At 48.6% G+C, this 25,811-nt stretch overlaps 6 protein-coding genes across 6 annotated transcripts; 3 read left to right on the top strand and 3 right to left on the bottom strand.

Moving 5' to 3' along the window:
- Window positions 1–176: 176 nt before the first annotated feature.
- PFLUO_LOCUS1322 (phosphatidylinositol transfer protein csr1) lies at window positions 177–1,836 on the bottom strand (the record flags this gene model as incomplete). The annotated part of the gene is made up of 4 exons (XM_073778352.1): window positions 177–757; window positions 819–918; window positions 973–1,014; window positions 1,075–1,836. 4 exons carry the CDS (start codon window positions 1,834–1,836, stop codon window positions 177–179), a joined length of 1,485 nt encoding a protein of 494 aa, XP_073635415.1.
- Window positions 1,837–5,690: 3,854 nt separating this feature from the next.
- On the top strand, window positions 5,691–7,302 carry PFLUO_LOCUS1321 (uncharacterized protein; the record flags this gene model as incomplete). Its single annotated transcript, XM_073778351.1, has 2 exons — window positions 5,691–6,584; window positions 6,640–7,302. 2 exons carry the CDS (start codon window positions 5,691–5,693, stop codon window positions 7,300–7,302), a joined length of 1,557 nt encoding a protein of 518 aa, XP_073635414.1.
- Window positions 7,303–15,407: 8,105 nt separating this feature from the next.
- On the bottom strand, window positions 15,408–16,820 carry PFLUO_LOCUS1320 (uncharacterized protein; the record flags this gene model as incomplete). The annotated part of the gene is made up of 1 exon (XM_073778350.1): window positions 15,408–16,820. The coding sequence occupies one exon, from the start codon at window positions 16,818–16,820 to the stop codon at window positions 15,408–15,410; it is 1,413 nt and encodes a 470-aa protein (XP_073635413.1).
- A 1,259-nt stretch (window positions 16,821–18,079) lies between these two features.
- PFLUO_LOCUS1319 (uncharacterized protein) lies at window positions 18,080–19,057 on the bottom strand (the record flags this gene model as incomplete). The annotated part of the gene is made up of 4 exons (XM_073778349.1): window positions 18,080–18,289; window positions 18,343–18,387; window positions 18,449–18,811; window positions 18,875–19,057. The coding sequence occupies 4 exons, from the start codon at window positions 19,055–19,057 to the stop codon at window positions 18,080–18,082; spliced, it is 801 nt and encodes a 266-aa protein (XP_073635412.1).
- Window positions 19,058–19,694: 637 nt separating this feature from the next.
- PFLUO_LOCUS1318 (uncharacterized protein) lies at window positions 19,695–22,228 on the top strand (the record flags this gene model as incomplete). The annotated part of the gene is made up of 2 exons (XM_073778348.1): window positions 19,695–20,300; window positions 20,354–22,228. The coding sequence occupies 2 exons, from the start codon at window positions 19,695–19,697 to the stop codon at window positions 22,226–22,228; spliced, it is 2,481 nt and encodes an 826-aa protein (XP_073635411.1).
- Window positions 22,229–24,141: 1,913 nt separating this feature from the next.
- Window positions 24,142–25,398, top strand: PFLUO_LOCUS1317 (uncharacterized protein; the record flags this gene model as incomplete). Its single annotated transcript, XM_073778347.1, has 1 exon — window positions 24,142–25,398. One exon carries the CDS (start codon window positions 24,142–24,144, stop codon window positions 25,396–25,398), a length of 1,257 nt encoding a protein of 418 aa, XP_073635410.1.
- Window positions 25,399–25,811: the final 413 nt, after the last annotated feature.

The raw sequence follows: 25,811 nt of genomic DNA, 5'->3' as shown, positions 1-25,811 counted from the left end.
AGTAATACCGGGAGCATGCTCCAAATACCGGCATCTGTACTCATTTACAAGACGCGATCACTCTACAGTAGCTATAAAAGCATTTTGGCAAAGGTGGTATATGTAATTGAATGGTACGAAAGGCCAATAACGTCTAATACAGAGAGAAAGAAAGCCCCAGCGTCGACAAGATCGATCTAAGAAGCAGGGGTCTCCGTCGCATTTCCATTGACGCTTTCTAGATGTTCCACTTTCAAGTTTTTGCTCTCGCCTTCGGTGGTGCTTCCTGTACCGGCCGCTCCGTTGGCCTCTCCGTTGGCTTCTTTGGCGTCTCCCTTGAGGTAGTAGTCAACTTTTCCACCTGGTTGGATGACTCCCTCGCGGTCCAAGCAGGAGCGAGCTCGAGTGTAAGGATCCAACTTCCAGTGGTTGACGCGTAGACGCTCTGCTAGGAAAGCTCTCTGGCTCGCAGAGTTCTTAACTTCGTCCACATCCTTGGATTTGGCCGCCTCCGCCCACGCGGAAGTTGCGGTAAGGAACTCTTCCCCAATCTGTTGCCGTTCGGACATCAGAGCATCACGAGTGGTAGTATCCTTCATCTTGTCGTTTTCCTCCAGACTGGGCTCGATGTATTTGTATTCCCAATCTTCGTTGCCGCCAACTTCCTTGACAATCTGGTCTCGTTCAATGTGCTTGGTCAGATCGTTCACATTGTTCGTGAAATCGACCTTGGCTGCGATGTCGGGATCCATCCATCCTCGAATAATTTTCCAGATACCTTTAAATTTTCCAAGACATTAGATATACTCATATGGCAAAGGGTAGATCCCAAAGCTTACCTGAGAAGATCCACGGTGCGTTGTGGATGAGCAAGATTCCCAGAGATTCAGGGTAGTTGGCCTCAAAGCACTTCAGAATGAATTTTACCGGTGGGTATTCCTAGTCACGAGTCAAAACAGTTCACTTCCAACCTTCTTGAGGTTGAAAACATACCATGTTCCCCAAGCCGAACCCAGTCATATCGAAGAGAACGCACTGTTCCACTGTTAGCGACTTCTGTATGAGGGATGATCTTGCTCGATGAAGGGTACGTACCGCGGTCTCGACCGGAGGAGACAGTGTCAGTCGCACGGACTCGATGACATGGACAATATAACGCTCAAGGGCTTCCTCGGACTGCGCACCAGGCTTGTGAATACGGACTCTGATCACAACGATCGGTCGACCGAGTTTATCGTGACCATGCACGTAGGATTTGCCCATACGCAATTGGGAAATAAAGTCGTTGCCCGCCTTCTTCTCGCTGGGATTGGATGTGTTCTCGGACTGCTTGAGAGCGTGGAGTTCACCCTTGGCCATCACATCATCGTCGACGTGCATCTCCTTGACACGCCACACGGTTGCATCCATCATCATGGCAAACGACTTGGGAATGTCCCATTTACGAGCCCGAAGGAATCGGAGGAGCATCGAATCTGGATGGTCATGCTTGAGTACATCAAGCACTCCTTGTCGCAGCTCTGTGGGCGTTATCGCCGAGAGGGACTTTTGGATGGCTTTGGTTTCAGCGTTCTGAATGCCGAATTCCTTCAGAACCGCCAGGACCCGTTGCTGGTATGCAGACTGGGTGGCCGGGCTGTTCTTCTCGGAAAGGTTGCTTTGGGTGCGACTGAGCCGCGAGAGCCGTCGCTGCGGAGGCTCGGTCGGGCTGGTGGCATCCGCCGCGTCGGCCGCTGGGGCGCTGTCGCCCGCGGGCTCAGTAGCCTTGAGCACAACCCTCCAGAGCTGCTGCAGCTTTGTTTCTTGGTCCTGCGACAAATTGCCCAGGAACCCTGGGCGCGGTCCGTCGGCGGCCATTGTGGAATTCTAGAGTCGAAGAGAATGAATGTCTTTGTGGGGAAGAAAATCCTGTAGATACTTCAATGGGACGACAGCCAGCGTCGTTTGGCGCGCTGGTGCTATATAAGTTCCCCCCGTGATCGCCGTGACCAGCACATGAAATTCCTCGTACGAGGCCCCGGACTTTCTGCCTCGGTCGAGGAAAAATGTTGGGGAACTGGGCCCAAGCGCGTCCGGGGCTCCTGCACAGAAGATCAATTACAGTGATTGAGGGATGTCTACTGGTTCTCCCCGGATTCCACTTGGCTCAAGAACCTCGGTCGCGTGGGTGACCCTCCCCCAAAGAATCCTACATGTGGATTTCGCGATTCCACCGTGTCACGTCATTTGGTGGGATGAGGCCCCACGATTGTGAGCTAGTTCATTCGACGATGCGTTAACCGTCAACTAAATCATCCTACGCTCGGTTCCTCTCGTCGGTCACCACAAAGCCGCATGTCGGGCAGATCCTGGACTGTGTTTGGCCCATGACGTGCACTGTCCTGAGTGCCCATGCCGAGGGCAGGTGAATGGGCCCCAGTGCCGCCACGGAGGTGGACCGATGGGACTCGGACCACGCCGATCGTTATTGCCTTTCACCATCGACCAGGGGATGTAGATAACGGTTGACTGCTCAGTTGGTTCAACCCTAAGCCACGGCGCATTCGATTGAGACTTGTCGACTAGTGCCCCGGGACCTACCGGAACACGAGATTCACCTCAGGGGTAGACGAAGCTCGATGTGGTGGAGTCTGGGTCCCCACCAGTGCCCTGTTTTGCGGGCAAAATCACAAGCAGCTCGGTCAATGGTCCGACAAGGTGGATGCATCCCAGGCAAGCCACTTAATCATGTCACGCACATCTAGTCCCCCTAAAAAGCGTGAAAACAAACACATAGAGAAATCAGACTGGGTTAGCTCTGCGATTGCCCCACTGGCGCACCTACATCGACTTCGGCATTACAGCCAGCAACTCGGTAACCTGGAGAGAAGATGATGATCTTACTGACCACAATGTGGAAAATTGCCACGACCGAACGAGCTCTGATTGTATTCGTGGTCTGACTGAATCGACCGGGCTTTGACGGCTAATTTGGCGAGCACTGTTTCCACAATCCAAGCTCAGCATGAATAACGATGGGTCTACTAGTGACTACCTTGGGCTACTGGAACATCATTCTATCTCTGATATATTGACTGTGTGAACATGAGTCGCTGGCAAAACAATATAATCGAAGTCTTCAACTCCATCACCTTGATCTCGTCTTCGACATCCTTGACACGAACGTTCGGCCATCTTTCATTGTCGTTGCGTCGTTTCATTCCCTTTTAACACTTGTTACACCGTTTCGTAAATTTATATTCCGATCTCAATGTAAAAGTTTGGAATGCTTTAATTGGTGTGGAGAGTGACATCAAACCAAGACCGCATGATTACTCTCTAAACACCGAGCTCCCGTTGTTAGAAACAGTCTTCAAATCCATTCAGACGTATTTAATAATATAAGCAGGTCTGACCTAGTTAACTACTTAAATTTGAGTAACCTTAAGTCAGACACCCTCCTAAACGCGGAAAGGGGGCACAAGACTCGAACCGATCAGCCCACACATGCCAGATAGTTAACGCAAACAAAATGACCAAGAAGGCAACATGCACTAGCGTCCTATAACCTTTTTGAGGTAAAACACCCTTCCATCTTCTGGTGTTGCAATATTTTGGACACCTTCGTCCCATGCTGAAACCTGAACCCAGACCCCGTCATCAGGGTTGTCACGCGTTTCAGCATCTATTGCCCCATCGTTATTATTCGATGCTTGTCTTGTCTTTTTCCAAACATCCCAACCACCTGGACATTTGCCATTCTTCCAATCCGAGGGGGATTTCCCGCATGTCACGACTACCTTATCGTCGAGAGGCAGCATTGCGACGTCAATGTCCAACTGTTTGAGCCAAACGTGCTGGACAAGTTCGAACAGCCGAGAGAGGTACTTTTCAGCGTAAACCTTGTCCGCCTCAGTGTTTAACTCTTGTGACGGATACCCACTAATCATCAGAAGTTGGGTTGGGTCATTGACATCTTGATACAATGCATGCATCTGTTGTGACGCAGGGTCCGGGTTTGTGTAGGATGAGCATAATTCAAGGATTTCGGAAAGGATTTGAGCAAAATCAGGTGATTCTGTGCTTTTGCCATCCTTGAGAGTGCTGTGCCAGAATTTCGTGATGGGAGGCATACCGGTACTTGCACAAGAGCAAGGCGGGATCTTGTCAAGAATTGGACGCTCAGCTCTACCCCTCTTTATTTCCTATTTTGTACTAGTCTTTATTAGTTAGTCCGCCCCCTGAATTGTTGGGCATCTCTAGATTGATTTTAATCGGAGATTTATTCATTCGTGAACTGCACTTCCGTTATGTGTAATCGCGCCGTCAATTTTGACAGATCTGTGGAAACACTTGTTTGTTTGTGGTAGAATGGCAAGGAAATATGTACTCAAGGAGACCCAACGATTTAAACTATGCGCTCAGCATGCTCAGTATACCTACAAATAATATACATTCGACATCTTGATATAACGTGTAGCCCGATACAGTATAACTGCCTAGTGTTCAGAATTAGAACGATCAAAATCCAATCGCATGAATTCTAAGGAACGTGTACTCGCTCCTCTGAGAGCCCGAACCGGTCGAAGGCACAAATATTCTCAGATCATTTTCATAACATTCATAAACCACTTTCATGACGCGGTACACCCGAGTTATGAAGCCCAGGAGGCCTCTACGTCGCACTTTGCGCAGCTGCTCCCGCTGGATAGCTTGTATATAGTAGAATAGATTTATTTGGCTTTGGAAATCCATACAAAACTTAACCCTTAATATCCAAGCTATTTCTCTAGCCTATTAGAGCTAGCTCCGACATACTGAATTAGATGTTTTATACAAAGTAGAGGACAAAAAACAGGAGGGAGAAGGGAAGGTTGGTTGTTCCATCAATGTGGAAATAGAGCCAATGCCTAAATGAGAAGAGCCGGTTTAGGGGATGGTCATCTGGAAGTGGAGAGTTTGCAATGATGATTTAAGATGTATCGATACAATTCTAGGGAATTTGGGAATGTGGGGACTGTTGTGATTCTAGGGTATGTTATTTTCAATTATGCTTGAAATCTTTTATAGTCTATCAACCCAGTTCCAAGCAATGAAGGAACTTATAATATTCTTTCTCGAACCGCAAGAAGGTTCTCAACGCTCCAAGACTAATTTGATAATAGATCTTGCTGTAGCGAGATATATAGTGGTACTGGCTGTTCTAGGTGACGGTTTTTGACCAAATCGTTGATTCTCGGCCTAAATTGAAAAATTTAAATTGATTGCGCGAAACGCCAGATGGGTTTCTTCTTGCGCTCGGGAAACAATAGGTAATATCCCGGATATTAAGCGGCCCCGTCGGTTACTTTCCCCGATGATGAATCCAGCTCGGGGATGGCGACATTGTTAGCGTATTTAGCTTCTACATCAAGCTCTCCGGCCGTAAGTAAAAACTCATTCCAACATTAAGTGCGGATTCTCTCCAGATCAATCTCCCGTAAAAACAACGCTAGGCTCATCAATTAGCCATTCAAAGTATGGCTCAATGCAATCTAGAAGAGCACGTCATCTACGCCATACTTGGCAATTTGCCAAGAGTATATCGATGTTTCATGAGAGGAGGATACATGATAAATAGCTGAATTTACCTAGTTAAAAATGAAGTACCTTTGCGATAATCCTTATTCTTGCTCTTGACTATGCGTCTTTCGATTTGTGTCCTAGCCATTGGATGGCTTAATATGCCATCCATGTCTCATGCTCGAGCTATAAATGTAAGGAAAAGCGAGTCTAATCTTTGCGCTGTGAACGGTCGGCAGCTCGTCCACAATGATAGCAGTATCTGGCCTTGGCAAACTTATCGGTCATCCGACATCACGCCGCCATATCTCCAGATCAATCGCAGCAGTGAAGAACTAGCACCTGGTCTGCTCTTCATTGGCCCGGAGAATGACGCTACTCAGGCTGGGGTCAAGCAGGTAGCTCCCTTCATTCTGACCGACGAGAGTGAGCTAGTATGGGGTGGCCCAGAGGGCGACTCGTCCAACTTCCGACAGCAATTCTGGGGTGACAAATCCGTGATCACTTTCTGGGTTGGCACTGGAAAGGCTGCATATGGCGCTGATGTTGGTCGAGGCTGGGGTGAGGTGCTGATTCTGGATGAAAGCTATCGTCAGATCAAATCGGTGTGTTTGCAGCTAAATTTGACATTGCCGGAAGGAACAACAACCGACTGTGATGCCGATGTCCACGAGTCATTTATCACGGACGATAACACTATCCTGTTGACAGCATACAATGTCAGTCGAGCCGATTTGTCCTCGTTGGGAGGTCCAAGCGACGGATGGGTCTACGACTCGATCGCAGTCGAGGTTGACTTGGAAACAAATGAGGTGGTATTCAGCTGGAGCCCCCTGGCGCATCTATCTGTGAACGCGACCCATATACCGTATGCCGGCTCCAACTCGACTTCGCCCTTTGACTGGTTTCATATGAACTCAATCCAGAAGTACGGAGATTACTATCTCATTAATTCGCGACATGTGTGGCAAACTTATCTGGTGAATCGTCAGGGGGACATTATATGGTATATAGATGGCCATGATGGCGGAGATTTTGGGGGTCTGCCTGAAAATGGTCAATTTGTAAGGCATCTAAAATCATTTTGCCTTGGTACCTTTTTTCTCATCCTTTTCACAGTCATGGCAACATATGGCGCGGATCCACAATATTTCTTCCACGCAGGCCCTACTGAGCTACTTTGCCAACGATCTTAACACGGCTAATGGCACTGTCCCCTCCAAAGGCCTGACTTTACGCTTAACACTCCCACCGAGTTCTGTCCACCCACCCGAGGTCATCACAGACTTCTGGGATTATGAAAACCCAGTCTCATCGGCTGCTGAAGGGGCTTTTTTTCCGCTTGCAAACGGAAACACCCTCATGGGATATGGCGACCAGCCGTATATCAAAGAATACGGACCTTCAGGAAAGCTGCTCTGGTCAGCGCAGTTTGCGGATTACAACCTCGGGCAGAGCTATCGAGCGTACAAGCAGGAGTGGCATGCAACGCCAAGCACCCAGCCGAGTTTGGTAGTTACAAGCATCTCTGTGGAAGATGACCTCCATGAGTGTGCTGGTCCATCCTCCAAGCTGCGTGGGTATGTGAGTTGGAATGGGGCGACCGATGTCACTCTGTACGAGGTTTATGCAGGGGCAGATATCAAGAGCCTTCAATCTCTAGGAAAAATTGAGAGGAAAGGGTTTGAGACGAAATTCTCGTTGCCTGTCGGATCACATGTGGTGCAGGTGGCCGCGGTTAAAGACGGTGAGGCCAAAAAGTCAGAGGTCATTCATGTATGAAGAGATTTCTATAAAATCTGCAAGTGATGCATGGAGAGAAGACTGGTTTTCTTTCGTAATATGCTGGGTTGTTCTAAAGAGTCATCACCAGTGTTTTTCTTGACAATAATTATACCACGCTTCCCTTAATTAGAGCGATACTTCAGACAAGACATATTGATGTAGTAGTAATCATGAGAATTGTAAGCAGCCAACCACCAATTTAGGTAATTTTACACGGTCCCATGCATGTACTATGCATCCTGCAGTCGACCTGCGTAGTGATTCATCATTTGGTGGGATCTGCACTCGCTTAGGATAAAATGGAACTATTATGTATTTGGTTCAGATCTTCGTAATCCTGCGGGGTGTTTAGCGTTTCTCGTGATCTTGCTAATGGTGATATAGTGCACGGGAAATCTTGTGATTTGGTGATAGATACTACCTGATTCTGCGGGGTAGTTAGCTCCCGATCCCGCTTTGCTGCAGTATACCTCCGTAAATACCGGGGGCTTCACAAACATCATAAGATCATGAGATACCCCGACGAGAAATTCCTCTCTAAGTCATGTCAGACATGATGTGGAGAATTCTTTTGTCAGCTATTGCTGGAATTTCTTTCCTCTCTGCCGGGGGCAGTGCCAGTATCCCTGTTCCTTCTAGTGATCCTTGGTATGACCAGCCAAATAATATCAGCGAATATGCGCCAGGAGAGGTGATACGATCTCGCCAGGTATCCCCTCAACTGGAACCGTTCATATCGTTCCCGGTGAATGTTTCCGTCAACGCAGTCTATCAGTATCTATTCCGAACTACGGATAGCTTGGGCGACGCGGTAGGCTCCGCGGTTACTTTGATAGAGCCGTACAACTCGGATCCATCCAAGTTGCTTGGATATCAGGCATTTTATGACAGCGCCTCGGTTGACTGCAGCCCGTCCTATACCCTGCGTGCTAAAAAGCAAGACTTGGGTTTCACATTGTCAGGTCTGAATGTCTCTGAAGACATTCCGTTTGTAAGTATCGTGCTGGTGATATATCAAATGTTCTCGAGGCTAATAATACATGAGATTGGCGCGGCCCTAAATCTGGGCTGGTGGGTGTTCACTACGGACTATGAAGGCCTCGAAGCAGAATTTACTGCTGGTCTTCAATCCGGTCATGCTGTCTTAGACTCCGTCCGGGCAGTCCTTTACGAAGGGCCTCAAGTTGGACTGTCTGAAAACCCAACCTACGCATTATGGGGTTATTCAGGTGGCTCCCTGGCCTCTACTTGGGCTGCCGAGCTCCAACCAGCATATGCACCTGAACTTAATTTTGCCGGAATCGCTGTGGGTGGGCTGACACCCAATATCAGCTCAGTATTGCAGACCATCAACAACGGTTCAGATGCAGGGCTTGCGTTCTCTGGCATCGTCGGACAGTCAAGGGCATACCCAAACCTCACTGAATGGCTCGACACCAATTTAGTACCCTCCAAATCAGCATTCTTTTACGAGGTCGCTAGTGACTGTCTCTCGGCAGCCAGCTCGGCAGCATCAGGACAAGACCTATATACTTACTTCAAAGATGGTGAGGCATCTTTCTATCAGGCCGTCCCCCAGTCCATCTTCAAATGGTCAGGCCAGATGGGCCTCCATGGGACACCAACAGCTCCGATGTTCTTCTACAAGGCAGTCGGTGATGAGATTAGCCCAGTTGCGGACACGGATGCCTTGGTAAAGAAATACTGTGCCGAGGGTGCCACTATCGAGTACCACCGAGACCTGGTCGGGGATCATGAGTCAGAGGCCATTTCGGGGTCAGCCAGTGCCTTAGAATGGCTTGCTGATAGGTTGAATGGGGAAGAAGTTAGCAGCGGCTGCAGCACAGATGATGTGATTCTTTCCTCTTTGGACGTAGGGACGGTGGCAGTGTTAGGCGAGGAGCTTTTTACCATTCTGGAAACCATTCTAGGTGGGATGTTATAGTGACCATACAGGCCACGCTTATCGCCCTTTTCACTTTATAATTGAGATAGGTTTCCAACATATCTAATGTTTTACTCTTTGTCCGGCCTATGGAAGGTACGTTTACAGTACTAGCGGGATAACTCGATTTTATTAGACACCTGTTGAAGTAATTTTCCTACTTAGAATTTGGTCAATACAAGTCCTTCCCCTAGGAGGCTGCTGACATTTAGCCAAAAGATCATCACAGAATTATGGTCCCGAAATGGTGATCGCCCTTTTCCTGGTATCGGACCCTTTTTAGCGTCCGATGGCCGCTTGTCGATCCCTGTTCATGGAAATATCGGAGTACCGGCGGTGCTCAATAATTATTGGTGGATTAACGTTATTTCAAGGATAGGATGATATCAAGCTCAAATAAAAAATGTAAAGAGTAGATTTTTTGATAACCCAGTGATACCATTTGAGGAGAATAAATCGTCGACGTACTTCTGTTGAACACAGATCATTGTAGATTTCTTCATTTCATTCATTTCTCTCCTTGGTTTCCATCCCGCAGAACCGAGCTTGCTTCCCAGGCATCGCTAAAAGGATAGCTTGTATAACCGTCTGGGCTTTTCACCTTATAAAAAGTCTCACGCTGGTATTTTGTCAAGGCGATGCTGTTGGCCAGTCTGAATGGTAGGTCCGGATTGGAGATAAAATACCTCGCAAATGCAAATGCAACAGATTCATCCCGTAGGCATGTATTCAAAGATTGGATGGCACTGTTGAAAGAATATCCCCCAGCTAAGATGATCGGGCTAGATTTCGCCCAAATTTTGAGAGCAAAATTGAGACTTTCTTGCTCGCTCGCTTCTTTATCAGCATTTCCAGATACTCTCGGCTCAATAAGGTGTAAATAAGCAAGATTGAAATCCTTGAGTCGGATTATGAGGTCGGAGAATTGCGGAATTGGATTTTTCATATGCATGCCTTGAAATTCACTAAATGGCGAGAGACGTACTGCGGTTCGATGTCCTCCGATCGCGTCAACGACTGCTTTCACGATTTCGATGCAGAAACGCGACCGGTTTTCAATGCTGCCTCCCCAATCATCAGTCCGTTGATTGCAAGTATCTTGGATAAATTGATCAATCAAATATCCATTTGCAGCATGGAGTTCAACTCCATCAAAGCCAGCTTCTATGGCATTTTTCGCCGCTTGGGCAAACGAGAAAATGCATTCCCAGATTTCTTCGGTTGTCATTGGCCGTGGAGTAGGATGTTCGTTGCTGATTGGAATGTTGCTACTGCTGACCATCTGCAGTCCTGCCTTATCCAGAGCTTGCTGTCGGGCCGCTCTTCCTACATGCCACAGCTGCATGAAGATGAACGAACCGTTCTTGTGCACCTCTTCCGTGATACGGCTCCATTCTTGGATTTGAGACTCAGTGTAGATCCCAGGGGCATTCTCATCCCTTCCGCGTGAGTTGACGGAAATGAAATTAGCTTCAGTGATGAGAAGTGTGCCTGGAACTCGGGATCTTTGAGTGTAGTAATCCACCATCATCTCACTAGGGCTGTGGTCATCGTTCGCTCTTAGCCGAGTCATTGGCGCCATAACAACACGATGCTTCAATGCACACGGGCCAATTTGAATAGCGTCCATTAAACTGGGCATTTTTGTCGTGAATTAAACGACTTTTTGGAGCGTTATTATCAAGGACCAAGATTTGAAGAGTCATTCAAATAGGACTCACTAATAAGCTTTTCGTGAAGCCTATACTGTTAGACCACATCTAGTGCGACTCCAGCTCTCATAGATTCGACTGCCGTAGACAAGGATTTTAAGATACTTGTGTATGTGCAGGGTGATCTGTGCAAAATGTGAGCCCTGAAAATGTATGAAGAAGAGATGAGCGTGAAAATGTATGAGAAGAGCGAAAAAGCTTCCCATCGGGGGCTCAGTCTCCGTCTGGGATCACCGGGTTCATACTACTCATAATTGTACATATATCTAGTGGTTATTTTATTAGTCCAGTGGATTGTAGAGGGCGAAGTTCTCTATATAACTATAATTAATCCAACAAAGCCTATGATTTGGGTGGTGCCGTTCTTTAGGGTATAATTATTCTTAGCATTGAGCACCATATCTGCATACTTAAGCTCAGTTTCAATTAAAATGTTCAACCCCCAGTCTCCTAAGATCTAATACCACGTGGCTAATATTTTGGTCCGTGTGAGTGAAGGCTAAGTGTCGGTGAACCTCGACGCCTTCGGAGTAAGCGGAGGATCAGTCTCCGAACACAACGACCCCGCGTTCTCCACTCTACTACAGGCATGCATTAACTTAGTAAGTACGGCAATAATTGATAGATGGTTCCTCGAAGATGGGTTGTCAATAGTTTGAAAAAACTGGCAAAGCCTCTATTTTATTCCATTAAAATCTGACAAGGGCTGTGCAAATATATATTTAGAGACCCCTCATTATGTCGTGTTTGTAGCCAATAAAATGTGAACAAGTGGTATGTCTCGCATTTGACTTTTGAATCCTTGATTTCAAGAAGATGTTCCTAAATACTGGCATGGCTAAAGGAACCCCATAAAGAACGGCCGCAGCCCACAGAAACGAGTGCCTGACCACTCCTTTCTTTGGACATCATTGCCAAAGCAATCAACCTTTACATTTTGTTTCCAGATCACAATTCACGATGCATTTGCCAAATGTAAGTTTAAACTCAGTACAAAGCGGTTACAACATCGGTTAATCAGATCGAAACAGGGACTTCTGGCAATGTCACTGGTCGCTATGGCGAGCCCGGCGCTGTCCTCTAGTTTCAAATCTTTTGAATTTGAATATTACAAGCCAGATGCCTGTAATTCGGACAGTTTATCTGCTGTTATTATAAGCAAGAAACAGCATTGTTACGACTTGAATACCCCTGCGAAGTCGTTCCATATCAGTGGACCAAGCTCGTCGGAACAAATACACGCTGGCTGTACTCTTTACGGCTATGCTGATGCTGGATGTCGAGGTAGTATCAATGTTGAAATATCAGGTCCAAGTAACGCGGACACATGTTACACTGTGGGATCTAACATGGGTGCTCGAAACCCGGCCAGGAGTGTGATTTTGAGATGCTAGATGGCTACGAGAGATGGCTGTCAGATGTATCTATTCTAGCTATGAATGAGTTTCACTTGACGAGAAAGTGATAAACCAATCCATTTCTTCAACTCCCACCTCATCAAAAGAGGAATAACAACAGCTTTCCATTTTTCGAATGCCAATGGAACCCTCCGTCACTACTTCGTGGAAAAACTGACAAGAAATATACTTTCATATATATTCTCTAGGACATAGTGTGCATGTAGTCTTGGAAATTGAAGTATCTGGTTTTTTGTTTTTCGTTCTCAATAATGGCTGTGCCAACAGCATTTGTACTAACTGTTTGGTAGTATTCCCGAGCGCTACTATTTATTTCCTTCGTGGATTCCTTTGCCAATTGCCGTGTTTGGAACCTATGCACTATTAGTAATATTTTTCCGTTCTCGTTCTTCCCGCTCCGCCAAACTACAGAGCCTCCGAAGCTGGAACATGGTTTCCTAAGCTTATTACTGAGACGCACGGCCACTATAAGCCAAGGAAAGCGACTGTCTTGAGTTTGCGAACGCTAGAGACGAAAGTTTATTCGCAGGTGCACAAATTTAGGAGGCTCTACAAATCTCTTGAATCACATTGGATCGACCAAGCGGGATCTAACTTATATCCGGTGTATATTGCGGTTGCCTAGTCTTAGGTAACGACTCAGTCACGGCTCAGTTTAGAGGCTTCCCCGCAGCCCTTCCCGCGGTAAAGCCTTCCATACTGGACAGAATTCATGTGAGACTCGTAAACTGTATGAATGGGAATAAACGATAACTAACGAAGACCGAGGTTTCACCTGCTATTCAGGAGCACTGAAAGCCCTGTGATTTCCAACAACCCATGTACAGATCAGTACATATATAAGAAACTCCAGCCTGTTAAAATAATCTCCAAGTATTTTGGTACTGTGCCAAAAAAAATAAGACAAAGCTGTCACACAAGATGTCTCTTTCGAAAGAACATTTCGTTTCTCTGGTTCCTATAACAGTTGCCGAGACTTTTGTGGTGATGGTTTTACATCTAACCACAGAACGGCCTACCACTATATTCCTCTACGCCTTAGTGATCAACCTAACTCTAATGTTGATATGGGATATCTTTATTTGGCCGTTCTTTTTCAACCCATTGAGACATCTTCCAACTGTTCATGTACTGACGCCGCTGTCACTTTGTTTTTTGATAACCCGTGTGCCTAACTGATTATTAGGGTCCCCTAGTTGGAGCCTCTGTCTTCTTGCGCCACCCACGCGGTGTGGTTACTCTACCATGGCTTCGCAACATTCCCAACGAAGGAATCATCCATTTTCGCGAAGCCTTAAATTATAGCTTTCTACTTGTCACAAACCAACAGGCTCTTATGGATGTGCTACATACAAACAGTTACGATTTTGTGAAGCCGTTGGGTGCACGTCAATTTCTAGCTCGGGGCCTGGGCTATGGGCTCATTTTGTCTGAAGGTGATGCTCATCGCACGCAACGCAAAGCTCTCACTCCCGCATTTACTATCAAGAATATTCGCGCAATGTACCCGCTTATGTGGGAAAAGACGCTGGTTTTTCTACAAAAGCTTGATAGTGAAATCAGGCATTCTCCCGTTTCGAGAACGGAAAGTGGTGAAGCCGGTTATGTGGAGATGATAGACTGGGCAAGGTACTGTATTACTGCTTACCGATTTGGCAGTATGGAAGCTGATTGATACTCTGCTCCTAGTCGCCTAACCTTGGATATCATTGGCCCCGCCGCCATTGGGCGAGACTTCCAGTCCATGGAGAATGATGATGAGCCTGTCTCAAAGAACTTCTCGGCCATTTTGAAACCTTCGGCTGACTTGCTAATCCTATTTGGGGCATCATTGCTCCTCCCACAATGGCTGGTAAGACTTATCCCTTGCAAGTCTAATCTTGTTCTACCTCGCAAGGTGGCTCATCTGCGACGGCTATTTCATACAATCCTCGAGGAAAAGAGAGCTCATCTCTTAATGAGCAAGTCCACAGCGGATATTGAAGGGGACATCTTGGGCACCATGATGCGCGGCGGGGAATTCAGTGATAGTGAGCTGGTTGACCAGATGCTTACTTTTCTAGCTGCTGGGGTAGGTTAATATCTATACATCTGTTTCACCTGATTATTATGATACTAAAAGGTATAAAATAGCATGAAACGACTGCCGGTGCTCTCACTTGGTGTTGTTATCACCTCAGCTTGCGCGCAGATATCCAAGAAAAGCTCCGGAATGAGATATGGGACACTATAGCTGAAAAGAATGCTCCGGTATCGTGGCAGGATCTGGAAGGCATGCCCTACCTCAATGGCGTTTGTCAGGAAGTACTTCGACTTTATCCCACTGTTCCAATGACGGGACGAGAGGCTATTCGCCAGACTACTGTCGCCGGCCATATAATACCCAAGGGCACTACAATTGCCCTGTGCCCCCAAACTATAAACCGGAGTCCTGGCTTTTGGGGGGAGACAGCCGAAGAGTTTTTACCTGAGCGCTGGATCGATACTGATCAAACCGGCAAGCAATCACCCAACAAGCATGGCGGAGCCAGCACGAACTTCGCTCAAATTACGTTTCTTCATGGACCAAGAGCGTGTATTGGGAAAGATTTTGCCAAAGCTGAATTTCGTTGCGCCGTGGCCGGACTTTTTGGCCAGTTTTCAGTGGAGCTGCGCGATCCAGCCGCAAAGATCACGTTCGGAGGAACCCTAACCTCGCAGCCTATTCAGGGGATGCATCTAAAGTTGACAAAACTTAACAGATGGTAAAATAAATTGCATATTTGCCTGACTAAGTTTTAAGGACTAGAAAACGGCATCCTTTACTGAATTTGCCGCTGTTTTGCTGTGACGGATGTTTTCGGGTGCTTATAGAACATTATTTGGAAATGGAAAATGATGTACAAAGGTCACAGAGATTTTTGAAAAACTAAATTGCTACATATTAAAAGAAGGGTTAAAATTAATTCATGTGGATAGAGTCATTGCACGGTGAGTTTCTCTACAGTTAACGAGTAGCTATTGTACCCAGCTCAGCATTCAACTATCTCAAATACTATTCTTGAGAACATTCAGATTCTGGATGATGTTTTCATCATTTTTTCCAGCAATGGCAAGTGCGTTGATGAGCTCGCTGAGAATAGGTTCAAGTTCCACACCGAGAGCAATTGGGTTCAGCGTATTGTTAAGCTCGGTGTTGCGGTGGCAGCCGCTGGTTGCTTCCCCGGCAAAAGCTGCTTCCACAAACTGAACGGCATCCGGTAGACCAACGATTTCGGTCGTAACATGACCACCATTGCCATAAGTAGTGAAATTAACACTAGCACCGTAGCTGCACCATGAGTCGACGAGAGTTGAAGCATCGGCATAAGGAATGATCTCATCTTGAGCGGCATGATAAATGAACACCGGCGCCGTTGGCGTTTGGTTTTTATACAACCCCATGATGTTCTGGTTCAGGACCGAGGCAACTGTGGGCTGTCGGATGAGACCAGCCCCTAAAGTCTGGATAGAGGTCGATAGCAGCGACATCTCAGGAAACTCCAACAAATCGGCGACAGCGCAGTTTGATTGGGCGAACTCATACTTGGACTTGCCCAAGGGAGTGAGGACACTATTGATAACAGAGCTGAGTTCAGCGCCATATGCACTAGGTTTGGCGAGTCCGGCAACAGCAGCGGGTAAAAAGCCGCTGAAGGCCGTATCGTCGATGTAGAGCATGGTAGCCGTAAGATTCGCTGGAGTGCCACCCTGGACCCACCCCTTGATATCGAGGTCAGGAGCATAGGATGGCTGTAGGGAAGCTGCCCAGCCTGTAGCAATGGCGCCGCCTGAATAACCAGTTCCAATGATCATAGGATTGGCGCTGAGACCCAGAGTTTCATTGAAGTTGGTCACGGCGCGCATGCCATCGAGGACGCCCATGCCCTCTAGATGACCGGGAGAGAAAGCTGCATCCGGTCCTTCGTAATCCGGAGACGCGACAATGTAGCCTAAAAGCAGATAGGCTTCCATGATAAACATCTCAACACTTGATATGAGATCAGTCTGTACAGATCCGAGCTGGTAATTGTAGCTGGGATCGCAAATCGTTGCCGAGCTATCGTAGGCCGTGTGAAACGAAATAAAGCGATCTGTTTTCGCGAAGGGTGGCTTGAAAATAGTAGTCACAGTGGCGATTGCAGAGCCATTGATGGCTGTTGTTCGATACAGCAGTTGATGTGCTTCTACAGGATCTGGAATCAGGCCGAAAAACGAGGCGACAATGCTGCGTTCGCGCAAGATTGTCCCGGGTGCCGTAGACTCAAAGCCTGCAGGTGGCTGATAAAATGGATCTGTACTCGGATCCTCTGCAGCGCCACGCGCTACGGGCAATGCTGCCGAGTAGGCCCATGGACTCGCAAATATTGAGGCCATGGAGACCATGAAAAGGAGGCGGACCGACGTCACAAGGGCAAACATCATGAGCAGACTCAAGGGACTGATTGTGGTTCAATATTCAAGATGAACTCACAATCGAATTTGAAAAATCGAGGGAAAGACATGACTTATAGGAACTACATACTATCGTCCATATGCCAGAAACTAACTAGAGGGTGAATGTGATTACAAGCCAAAACCGAGGCAACTCTAGTGTTGGGGTTTGTCGATCAGCCCGCCCCTTTCCAAAGGCTTAAAACTGGATTTTAGTCCCATCAGATTGTACCTTTCCAACTCAGGTTTCTGAACGACTAAAAATTCGGCCCTGAAAGACTCACATAATCAGGCGCATCATGAAAGGAGCCGATCAAAATGTCCCTCTGGACCTGCATATCCAGAAGACTCTGCGATCATGGGCGGCGGATTCTCTCGCCTGTAAGGGGCCATAACTAAGAATGTTCGGATGTAAGCACTCCGTGCAGCATACCCCGCAAAAATGGAGCGCGCTGAAGTGGAAGTGATCGGCGGATATTGTCCCCTGACAAGCGAGGTTACGTAGTGTCCGCTCGGAGCCATCGATCGCTGAGTCTAGAAGAACGAGAGTGACAATAGTAGTACCCGAAGGAAACTCAGTAGATATGCAGTGAGTTCGTCTAAACATCGGATGAGTCCCTCGCAGAGAACGAAAATGTTATAGCGGAGCAAGAAATCCGGGCATGGATTGTTGTGTCGGCCTTAGGCCACAAGATCTCAAAATCCTGCGTATTTCGCGTATTCGGTCTTGGCCGCGACATGCAGAGCTCTTTGCCATCTGACACGATAAAAGTCTAACTCAGTGGCTTTGGCGCATGTAAGACATTAATCTCGGGTTGCGCAACACAACGAGGTATATATCGGGGATGTTTGCAAGTCTTTACAACCCTGGGCGTACCAGAGAAATTTGATAGAACGAGGAACTTGGTTGCAATACGTTGCGAGAGTCTCCCGCCAGCCTCCTAGACATTAAGGATTGTAGGCTATCACATCGCTTGGTCAGAATAAAACCTGGGGCCTCAGCCCGACCGCCTCGGTAGTATTCAACATGCACATGCGGCTTGGAATCGTGAGTCAGTGCTAAGCGAGATGTAACCCGCGCAGCGATGCACAAGTGACGTGGACATATGCATATTAATCTACTGGAGCTGGGCTGGACGATAGGGTTGGAACTCTCTTTGATATTTGGACGCCGAAACCAAACGCTCTGCGTAAGGCGGGAGAATCATATCCTCATGAACATGGCATAATAACCTCCATTCAGGAGGTCAACGAGTGGGGATAAAGTGCTTCGAATCCGTCTCTTGCTGACTGAATGATTCGGGAAATGCTGCGATCCCACCAATGATACCCACGGCCATGACCGCCAGCGAGATGAGGGACCAGATCACACCCCAGCACTGCGACGAGCCCCCATACTTGTGGGCGAAAACACTGGCATCGGATGTGTTTACCTTTCGAAGGATCAGATCATCACACTGTTCTCAGGTTAGCGGTGGACGACGAAATCATGCGGTGGAGCGGTGCTTACAATATCCCACACGCTGTAGAGGCCAGACATGACGCCAATAAAAAGCTATTGAACTCAGTCAGCGCATACACTAGAGAGACAAGCACAAGGAAAGGCAGAGGCTTACCACGACCCATCTCAAGGCCTCCCCATGGGCGATGAACCAGCATGCCACCAACAACCCGACCGCCAGGATAATGGTCATGATGGTCAACCAGTCCTTGCGAGCCCACCAAAGTGTCAGAAGAAAGCAGACCCCGAGGACGATGCTCGCAATTTTGCTGGCGACGATATCAAAGCCCGCAAAGATTAAAAGAGCACCGATGATGGAAGAACCCAAGTATCCCGCAGGCAGCGTCACGGCGCTGAGCCCGCCCTGCATATGGGTGACGCCTCCCTCATGCGGATCAAGCGAGATCGATTTAACCTTTCCACCTGTACAGCATGCCGTGATGGCGTGCCCGAATTCATGAAATGCGATGACCAGCATCTGTAGAGAGCATTAGCGGAGACATCGCCGGCGAGAGGAGGGGGAGAGGGGTGTTGATCCAACCTTGAAGGGCCATAGTGAATAGCGCACATATGGCAGATTCCATAGGAGAGCGATGACCACCACATAGACGGCCATTACCCCAAGTGTGATCGCCTGCGTGTGGTTGACTGTAAGGCTGCGCTGGGCCAGATGGGGCGCGCCTTCCTCGGCTCTTTGCGCCAACAAGACATAGGGTGGAGCCATGGTAGGAACTCGCGCGATGTGTGAAGGAGTAATATTGCGACAGCAAGCAAAAGAATTTTCCAAGGGTTTTATCCCTGGAGAAAGTGGTAGGTGGTGGGTTTGGGTTGTTGTCGCTGTCCACGTAGGGAGGGACGCGCATGCCACCCTTGGGTGTGGCGAGTGTCGTGGCTGGGCGGCTATTTATAGTCTAGTGGAACTATGTTTTCCAACCCAGTGCGTGCATTATTACTGGCAGACATGCCAAATATGCCATGCTAACATTCCCATCAGAATCATTCATGATGACAGTCAATATTACAGATGTGCATAGTACCAGGAACGGGCCCCCAGGTCGGCCCCTTTGCCGACCATCGTTTATTTACCCGCACCCGACAATTCCCCTGGATTTGGGCCTAGCGCGACCGTCTTTTTCCCCGGCCCCCGCCAGAGTCCCATCTGCCTACGGAGTTAAACACAATATGGACGGAACAGACCCCCACACCGAAAAACCTTGCGGGGAGTTTTATTTGATGACCCAATAACTGCAAGGTCGGGTCGGAACGATTTTGGAATTATTAAATATGCCATCTAGTATTTAATCCGTCGACTAATCCTGAGTCGCACGTCTGCTCTCCTCCCCATTGCAGCCGCCGCAAACATGGTAGCTCTAGAGCCATTTCTTCTTTCAGGGCTGGCAGTCACACTGTCGGCCCAGCCAATGAGCCACTCTGGACAAGGCTACCACGCGAATGCCGGGGTCCTCCAATATGTCGACCCTCTCATTGGCACCACGGGCCCGGATCCCAACGACAATGGCGGCATGATCCCCTCTGTCTGCCCGCCATTTGGCATGACTCGCTGGACGCCGCAGACGCGGGAGAACTTTATCTCACAGGCGCCCTACGCTTATGGCGACCAGCTGATGCACGGTTTCCAAGCCACCCATCAGCCGGCAATTTGGATGGGCGAGGCGGGCCAGGTTGTGTTGACACCGGGCATGGGCCCGGTCCAACCGCTGTTCCAGAATCGCGGACTGGCATTCAGCAAAGAGAACGAGCGAAGCACCGCATATGTGTATGAGGTCCTTCTCAACGGCACGCAGCTGCTAAATCGAGACTGGAACTCCACGGCGGAGGCTGTCGGCGATGGCCCGGATGCTGGTGGTGGAGGGGCGGTGCCAGGCGATGTGGAAGAGGGCGCAAACGGAAGAACTCGCAAGCGTCGGGCTTTGCCGTCGGATGAATCTCAAGATCGTACAATTCAGGTTGGTGATCCCGTCAAGCAGTACGCTCCGAGCAATTCTAACCCAGGCTCCAGGCTGCGATGTCGGCAGATGCTCATGCAGGGCACCTTCGCTTTGACTTTGAGGGAAACACGAATTCTTCAGCGCCGTGGGTATTCATCCAAGCCTCCCGGCGAAACTGGACAGGAGCAGTTCACATCGATGTCCACAACAGGGAGGTATATGGGTATAACACAGAGCGCCAGGACTATCTGCTGGGGCCATTCAAGGCACCTTCGTTCAAGGGATACTTCGTCTCTCGATTCTCACACCCATTTGCCGCGTATGGTGTGGCGGATGGTGGGAATCTCACTGAAGGGGAGCGGACGCGGACCGGCAACTTCACAGGCGCATACGTCAAATTTTCTGGAGACACTTCGAGGGTGGAAGTGCGGACGGGCATCTCCTATGTCAGTATCGCACAGGCTCGAAAGAACCTGGAGCTGGAGCTGCCTGACGATAAAACGTTTGAAGACACCGTCGAGAATGTCAAGGCTTCTTGGCTTGAAAAAGTCGGTCGCGTAACGATTGACGGTGTTAACAACACGGATCCCAACCAGAACCAGCGCACAATTGTGTACACCGGCTTATTCCATGCCCTTCAGTACCCAAGCGACTACTCTGAGCCAACCTCAAATGACGCCGACGCACCTCGAGTGTTTTACTCAGGCTACACCGATAGCGTGCATACTGCAAACGATTCGTACTACCAGTCCTGGTCCATCTGGGATACCTTCAGGGCAGAGCATTCGCTGTTAACACTGTTTGCACCAGAGCGAGTGAACAGCATGATGCGCACCCTGTTACGTATCTTCGACTGGTCGGGGAGACTGCCCATGTGGGCCAACATGATCGAAACCAATATCATGATCGCAACAAATGCGGACGTTGTGCTGGCGAATGCGCTCGAACGGGGCTTCCGCAGCTTTGACATTGGCAAGGCATGGACCGCAGTAAAGAAGGATGCCTATGAACCGCCCGAGCACGAGATGGAATTGCTTTACTACGATCGCGAGCCGAACACCCCGCAAGAAGTTCGGGCAGGCCTCTCAGCATATATGAAGCAGGGTTGGGTATCGGACGATGCCTGGGCCGAGGCTGGAAGTCGCACCCTGGATTACGCGTTCAACGACTATGCCTGTGCAGTGGTAGCATCCCACGCCGGCGAATCTGACGGCACCGTGTCCGAGCTTATGGCTCGCAGTGGCAACTGGGCCAACCTGTGGAACAACGAGACACAGTTCATGCAAGCACGCAATGGAAACGGCACTTGGGCCAACAATACTTTTGGCTGGACGGAAGGCGACGACTGGGTTTATACATTCGACGTGATGCATGATGTGAAAAAGTTGGCTGAACTCTTCGGGGGCCGCGAGAAGATGCGGGACAGATTGGATGAATATTTCCAAGGCGGTCACAATCAGCAGAGCAACGAGCCGAGTCATCACGTCCCCTATCTGTACTCAGTCCTTGGCTATCCGATGAAGTCCGCCGAGACAATTCGCCCTGTTGCGTGGAACAACTATAACTCCACCAGTGCTGGGCTGAGTGGCAATGACGATTTGGGTCAGACAAGCGCATGGTATATCTTCTCTGCTCTTGGCTTCTACCCCGTCAATCCTGCAACTGATGAGTATATTGTTGGGACTCCGTTTTTCGACAAGGTGTCGATTCGCCTCCCTCGTGGTGTATCGACCGGCGGACACGTTTCCGGCACTAAAGAAAAGACGCTGGTGATCAGTGCCCCTGGTGCGCCGACAAAGCCGTATATCAAATCATTGAAGATCGATGGCAGAGAAGTGGCCTTGCCAGTTCTGAAACATGGGGACATCGTGAAGGCGGAGAGCATCGAGTATGAAATGAGTGAGGTGCCTACGTCTTGGGGTAGTGAACCATCATGGTTGGCCTAGACGGAACCCACCACACTCATCAAATCGTCCACCATTGACTGAGCATTGTCTTGAGCCGGGCTGGGGTCTTTCAACTGTGAAGATAGTAAACCAAGCCAGGTTTCTTGCACTACATACTCCCTATGCGAAGGCCAGTAAAGCCTCAACTCAGACGAAATTTACCATCAACTTGTTGTGGAGTAGCGTCTGTTCGTGGTTTAGTGGGTTTTTCTAATGCGGTCGGTACTTTCCGCAATTTTTGTCGCTAGCAGCATGTTGGTGGACCATAAACTGGGGACGAAATGACCTTGTTGTGGAGTCTTCTTTGCACGTCTCCTAATCGCTTTCCCGGACACTTTCCATTCGCATCAGTTACATAGCCACTACTCAGCTCAATGCTCTTACATTTGTATTACCACAAGAAACCGGAAACCAGCCATGCCCTGAGGCAAGGATCCCATATGTTCGCCTTTCGCTTGTCTCAATTTTTGTTTGGAGCCAGAGGCCGTTTCTAGGGCAAGTAGTGCTCGGACACTCCCGAGTTCGGCTCCTCGATTCGAGCCGAGTCTTGTTCCGAGGTGGGGCAGTATTTCCCCGTCACGGCGTGAATAACCAACTGAGAGCATCGAACGAGCTGATCTTCATTTGCTGTCCAGATTCGACGTTCTGATTGAGTTTACAGCTTTCGACACTCAGCCTTGTTTGGAATTAATATTGCGCAATCGTAGGTGGTGGGATGGCTGTTTTCCCGGACCTGCGGGATTTACGCATACAAAAGGACCGCACTCATAAGGTCTAGTCAGACATCGAGCAGATTTGGTTCCTCTTGCATTTCATTTTGACCTTTGTCTGGCCAGCAACATGCGCGCTGCTAAATTTCTCTCCTGGACCGGTCTCGCGCTGTCCAGTGTGGCTTCAGAACATTCCACATGGCCTCTCGGCAATGGGTTCAACATTGCTGTTGATAAACAAACCAACCATCTGTCTATCACTCAGCGAGGTAACCCAATTTGGGATACGGTACCCGGTCAAACGTTCCTCAGTGCTAGCGCAGGAAATGATGTTATCCTGGAGTCCTCTGGTAATTTCAAAATTGAGCAAGTGGATCGGAACAAATGCGAGAACCAGCAAGTCACCCAAGTCTCCCGTCGCGCTTGGGACGACAGTTTCAATGAGCATGCTGTGGTTGTTTCCGGTCACCTTGCTAGCTGTGGAGACGAAAAGTCAAACTTCTTGATTGCGTTCTGGGTGCCAGTCAACCTGTCAGACCGTGTTGCATTTCATGTTAATGTCAACCCTGTCGACACATCGGCAGACCCGCTAAACAAGATATTTTTCACATATCGCTCATTCGACAATGAAGACTTTTATGGCCTGGGAGGCCAAGCATCCTTTTCGTCGTTGAAAAATCAAACAGTCCCCATTTTCTCTCGAGAACAAGGAGTTGGTCGTGGTGATCAACCCACCACGCGCTTGGAGGATGCCGATAGTTTCTTTTCCGGGGGAAATGAATTCACGACTTATTCCTCTGTTCCACAGTATATTAGTTCAACCGCGCGAGTTTTTCACCTCACCCAAGAAAGCACCGCCTACGCAAACTTTGATTTTCGTGACCCTTTGGCAGTCACCATGCGATATGACGCTTTAAATGTCTCCGGATATTTCATGCAAGGAAAAAACATTCTCAACAGTATTTCAATGCTCACGGATTACACGGGCAGGATGACAGAATTGCCGAAATGGGTTGACTCGGGTGCAGTCCTTGGAATCCAAGGCGGACAGGAGAAGGTGAACAAGATCGTCAGAGAAGGACTGCATCAAAAGTGCCCAATTGCAGCAGTTTGGCTACAAGATTGGTAAGTCCTTTCTCTGTAGATACTACGATCCGGTATTGACTTTCCAGGTCCGGAACACATGCGCAAAGTGTTGATTGGATGAGCCTCAATGTCTCCCGTCTCTGGTGGAATTGGGAATACGACACCGATCTCTACCCAACCTGGGATAAATTTGTCCAGGATCTACGAGATTACTACGGTGTACGAACTTTATCGTACATCAATCCATTTTTGGCAAATGTAAGCACAAAGTCGGACGGATATCGCAGAAATCTGTACCTCGAAGCAACGGAAAAGGGCTACATGATTCAAAACTCCACAACCAACGGAACGTCCATCATTTCAAGTGGACCCGGGCTTGATGCCGGGATTCTAGATCTCACGAACCCTTCTACACGGTCCTGGTTCAAACATGTTCTTATGGAACAGGTCTGGAATGCCAACATCTCTGGGTACATGTGTGACTTTGGGGAGTATACGCCGGTACTTGCTGACACCCGCTTTGCCAATAAAAGCGTGGATCCGTTTTTCTACCATAATGAATACCCCCGTGACTGGGCCACTCTACACCACTCGCTTCGCACTGAAATTCCTCAGGTTTCTGACGCCATAATCTTTCACCGCTCTGCATCACTCGGTCAAAACCGCCACATGAACCTTTTCTGGGCTGGAGATCAGGACACCACTTGGGGTGTGAACGATGGTATTAAATCCGCTGTGACAGTCTTAGGTCACATGGGCATGTCTGGATTCGCACACGGGCATGTAGAAATTGGGGGATACACGACTACTTGGGACAGCTTTGGGATCGTCAATCGCTCAGCTGAACTTCTTGGCCGTTGGGGGGAGCTGGCCGCGGTATCAAGCGCCGTATTTCGCTCACACGAGGGGAGTGTGCCTCAAGTCAACACCCAGTTTTACACCAACACATCTACCTTTGACTACTTTGCATACAATGCACGAATGTTCAGCAGCCTGGCCACCTACCGACGACGCATTTTGGATACCGAAAGTAAACCTTACGGCTGGCCCTTGCTCAGAATGCCGGTGGTTTACCACCCGGATGATGTGACTGCGAGGCACATTAGCTATCAAAGCTTCTTCCTCGGCCCGGACCTATATGTCGCACCGGTTTTAGATCCCGGGGCCACGGCCGTCCAGGTCTACTTGCCTGGTAGGAATGAAACATACACTCATGTCTGGTCAGCCAGGACATATCCCGGAGGGCAGTCTATTACAGTGGGAGCGCCCTATGGCAAGCCTGCTGTTTTCATTGTTGGGAATCGGAAGCATTCGGACTTGGACCCTTTTCTCAAGTTTGTTCATGAAGAAAACAGCACTACCATTAGGGTCTGAGCCCTTGGTCGGGTCAAAATAAACTACCCTCTTCCTTCGTTGAATGATGTACTGGGAGTCTGTCATAATAATTGGATATGCAAGGTCAAGAAACATTTTCCAATTGGTACGGAAATGGAAACAAGTAGGCTGGTGGCCTGGGTCAGCCAACTAGCATAAGCGCTCTTGAAGAAGCTGATCAGTCGGTCGGTCATCCCTCTAGCTTCAGTTGGCCCGGTAGTGGGCAGCAGAGCTCAAGAATCGAGAAACACGAATATTTCGAGCGGTAGCAAGTCGATGCATATTTCGGTCTGAAATATCCCGTTTACGGCTAAATGAGAAGAGCCAAGAATGGGATGGACTGAGAAAATCTTCTTTAGGTAAAAGGCCGATGGGGGGACTGCTCCCCTCACTCATGATAAGATGATCGCCTC

Source organism: Penicillium psychrofluorescens, assembly GCF_964197705.1.
Source record: "Penicillium psychrofluorescens genome assembly, chromosome: 1".
In the NCBI taxonomy this organism is placed as follows: Eukaryota; Fungi; Ascomycota; class Eurotiomycetes; order Eurotiales; family Aspergillaceae; genus Penicillium; species Penicillium psychrofluorescens.
The sequence above is the reverse complement of the archived record's forward strand: the minus strand, read 5'-3'. Positions and strand labels throughout refer to the sequence as shown.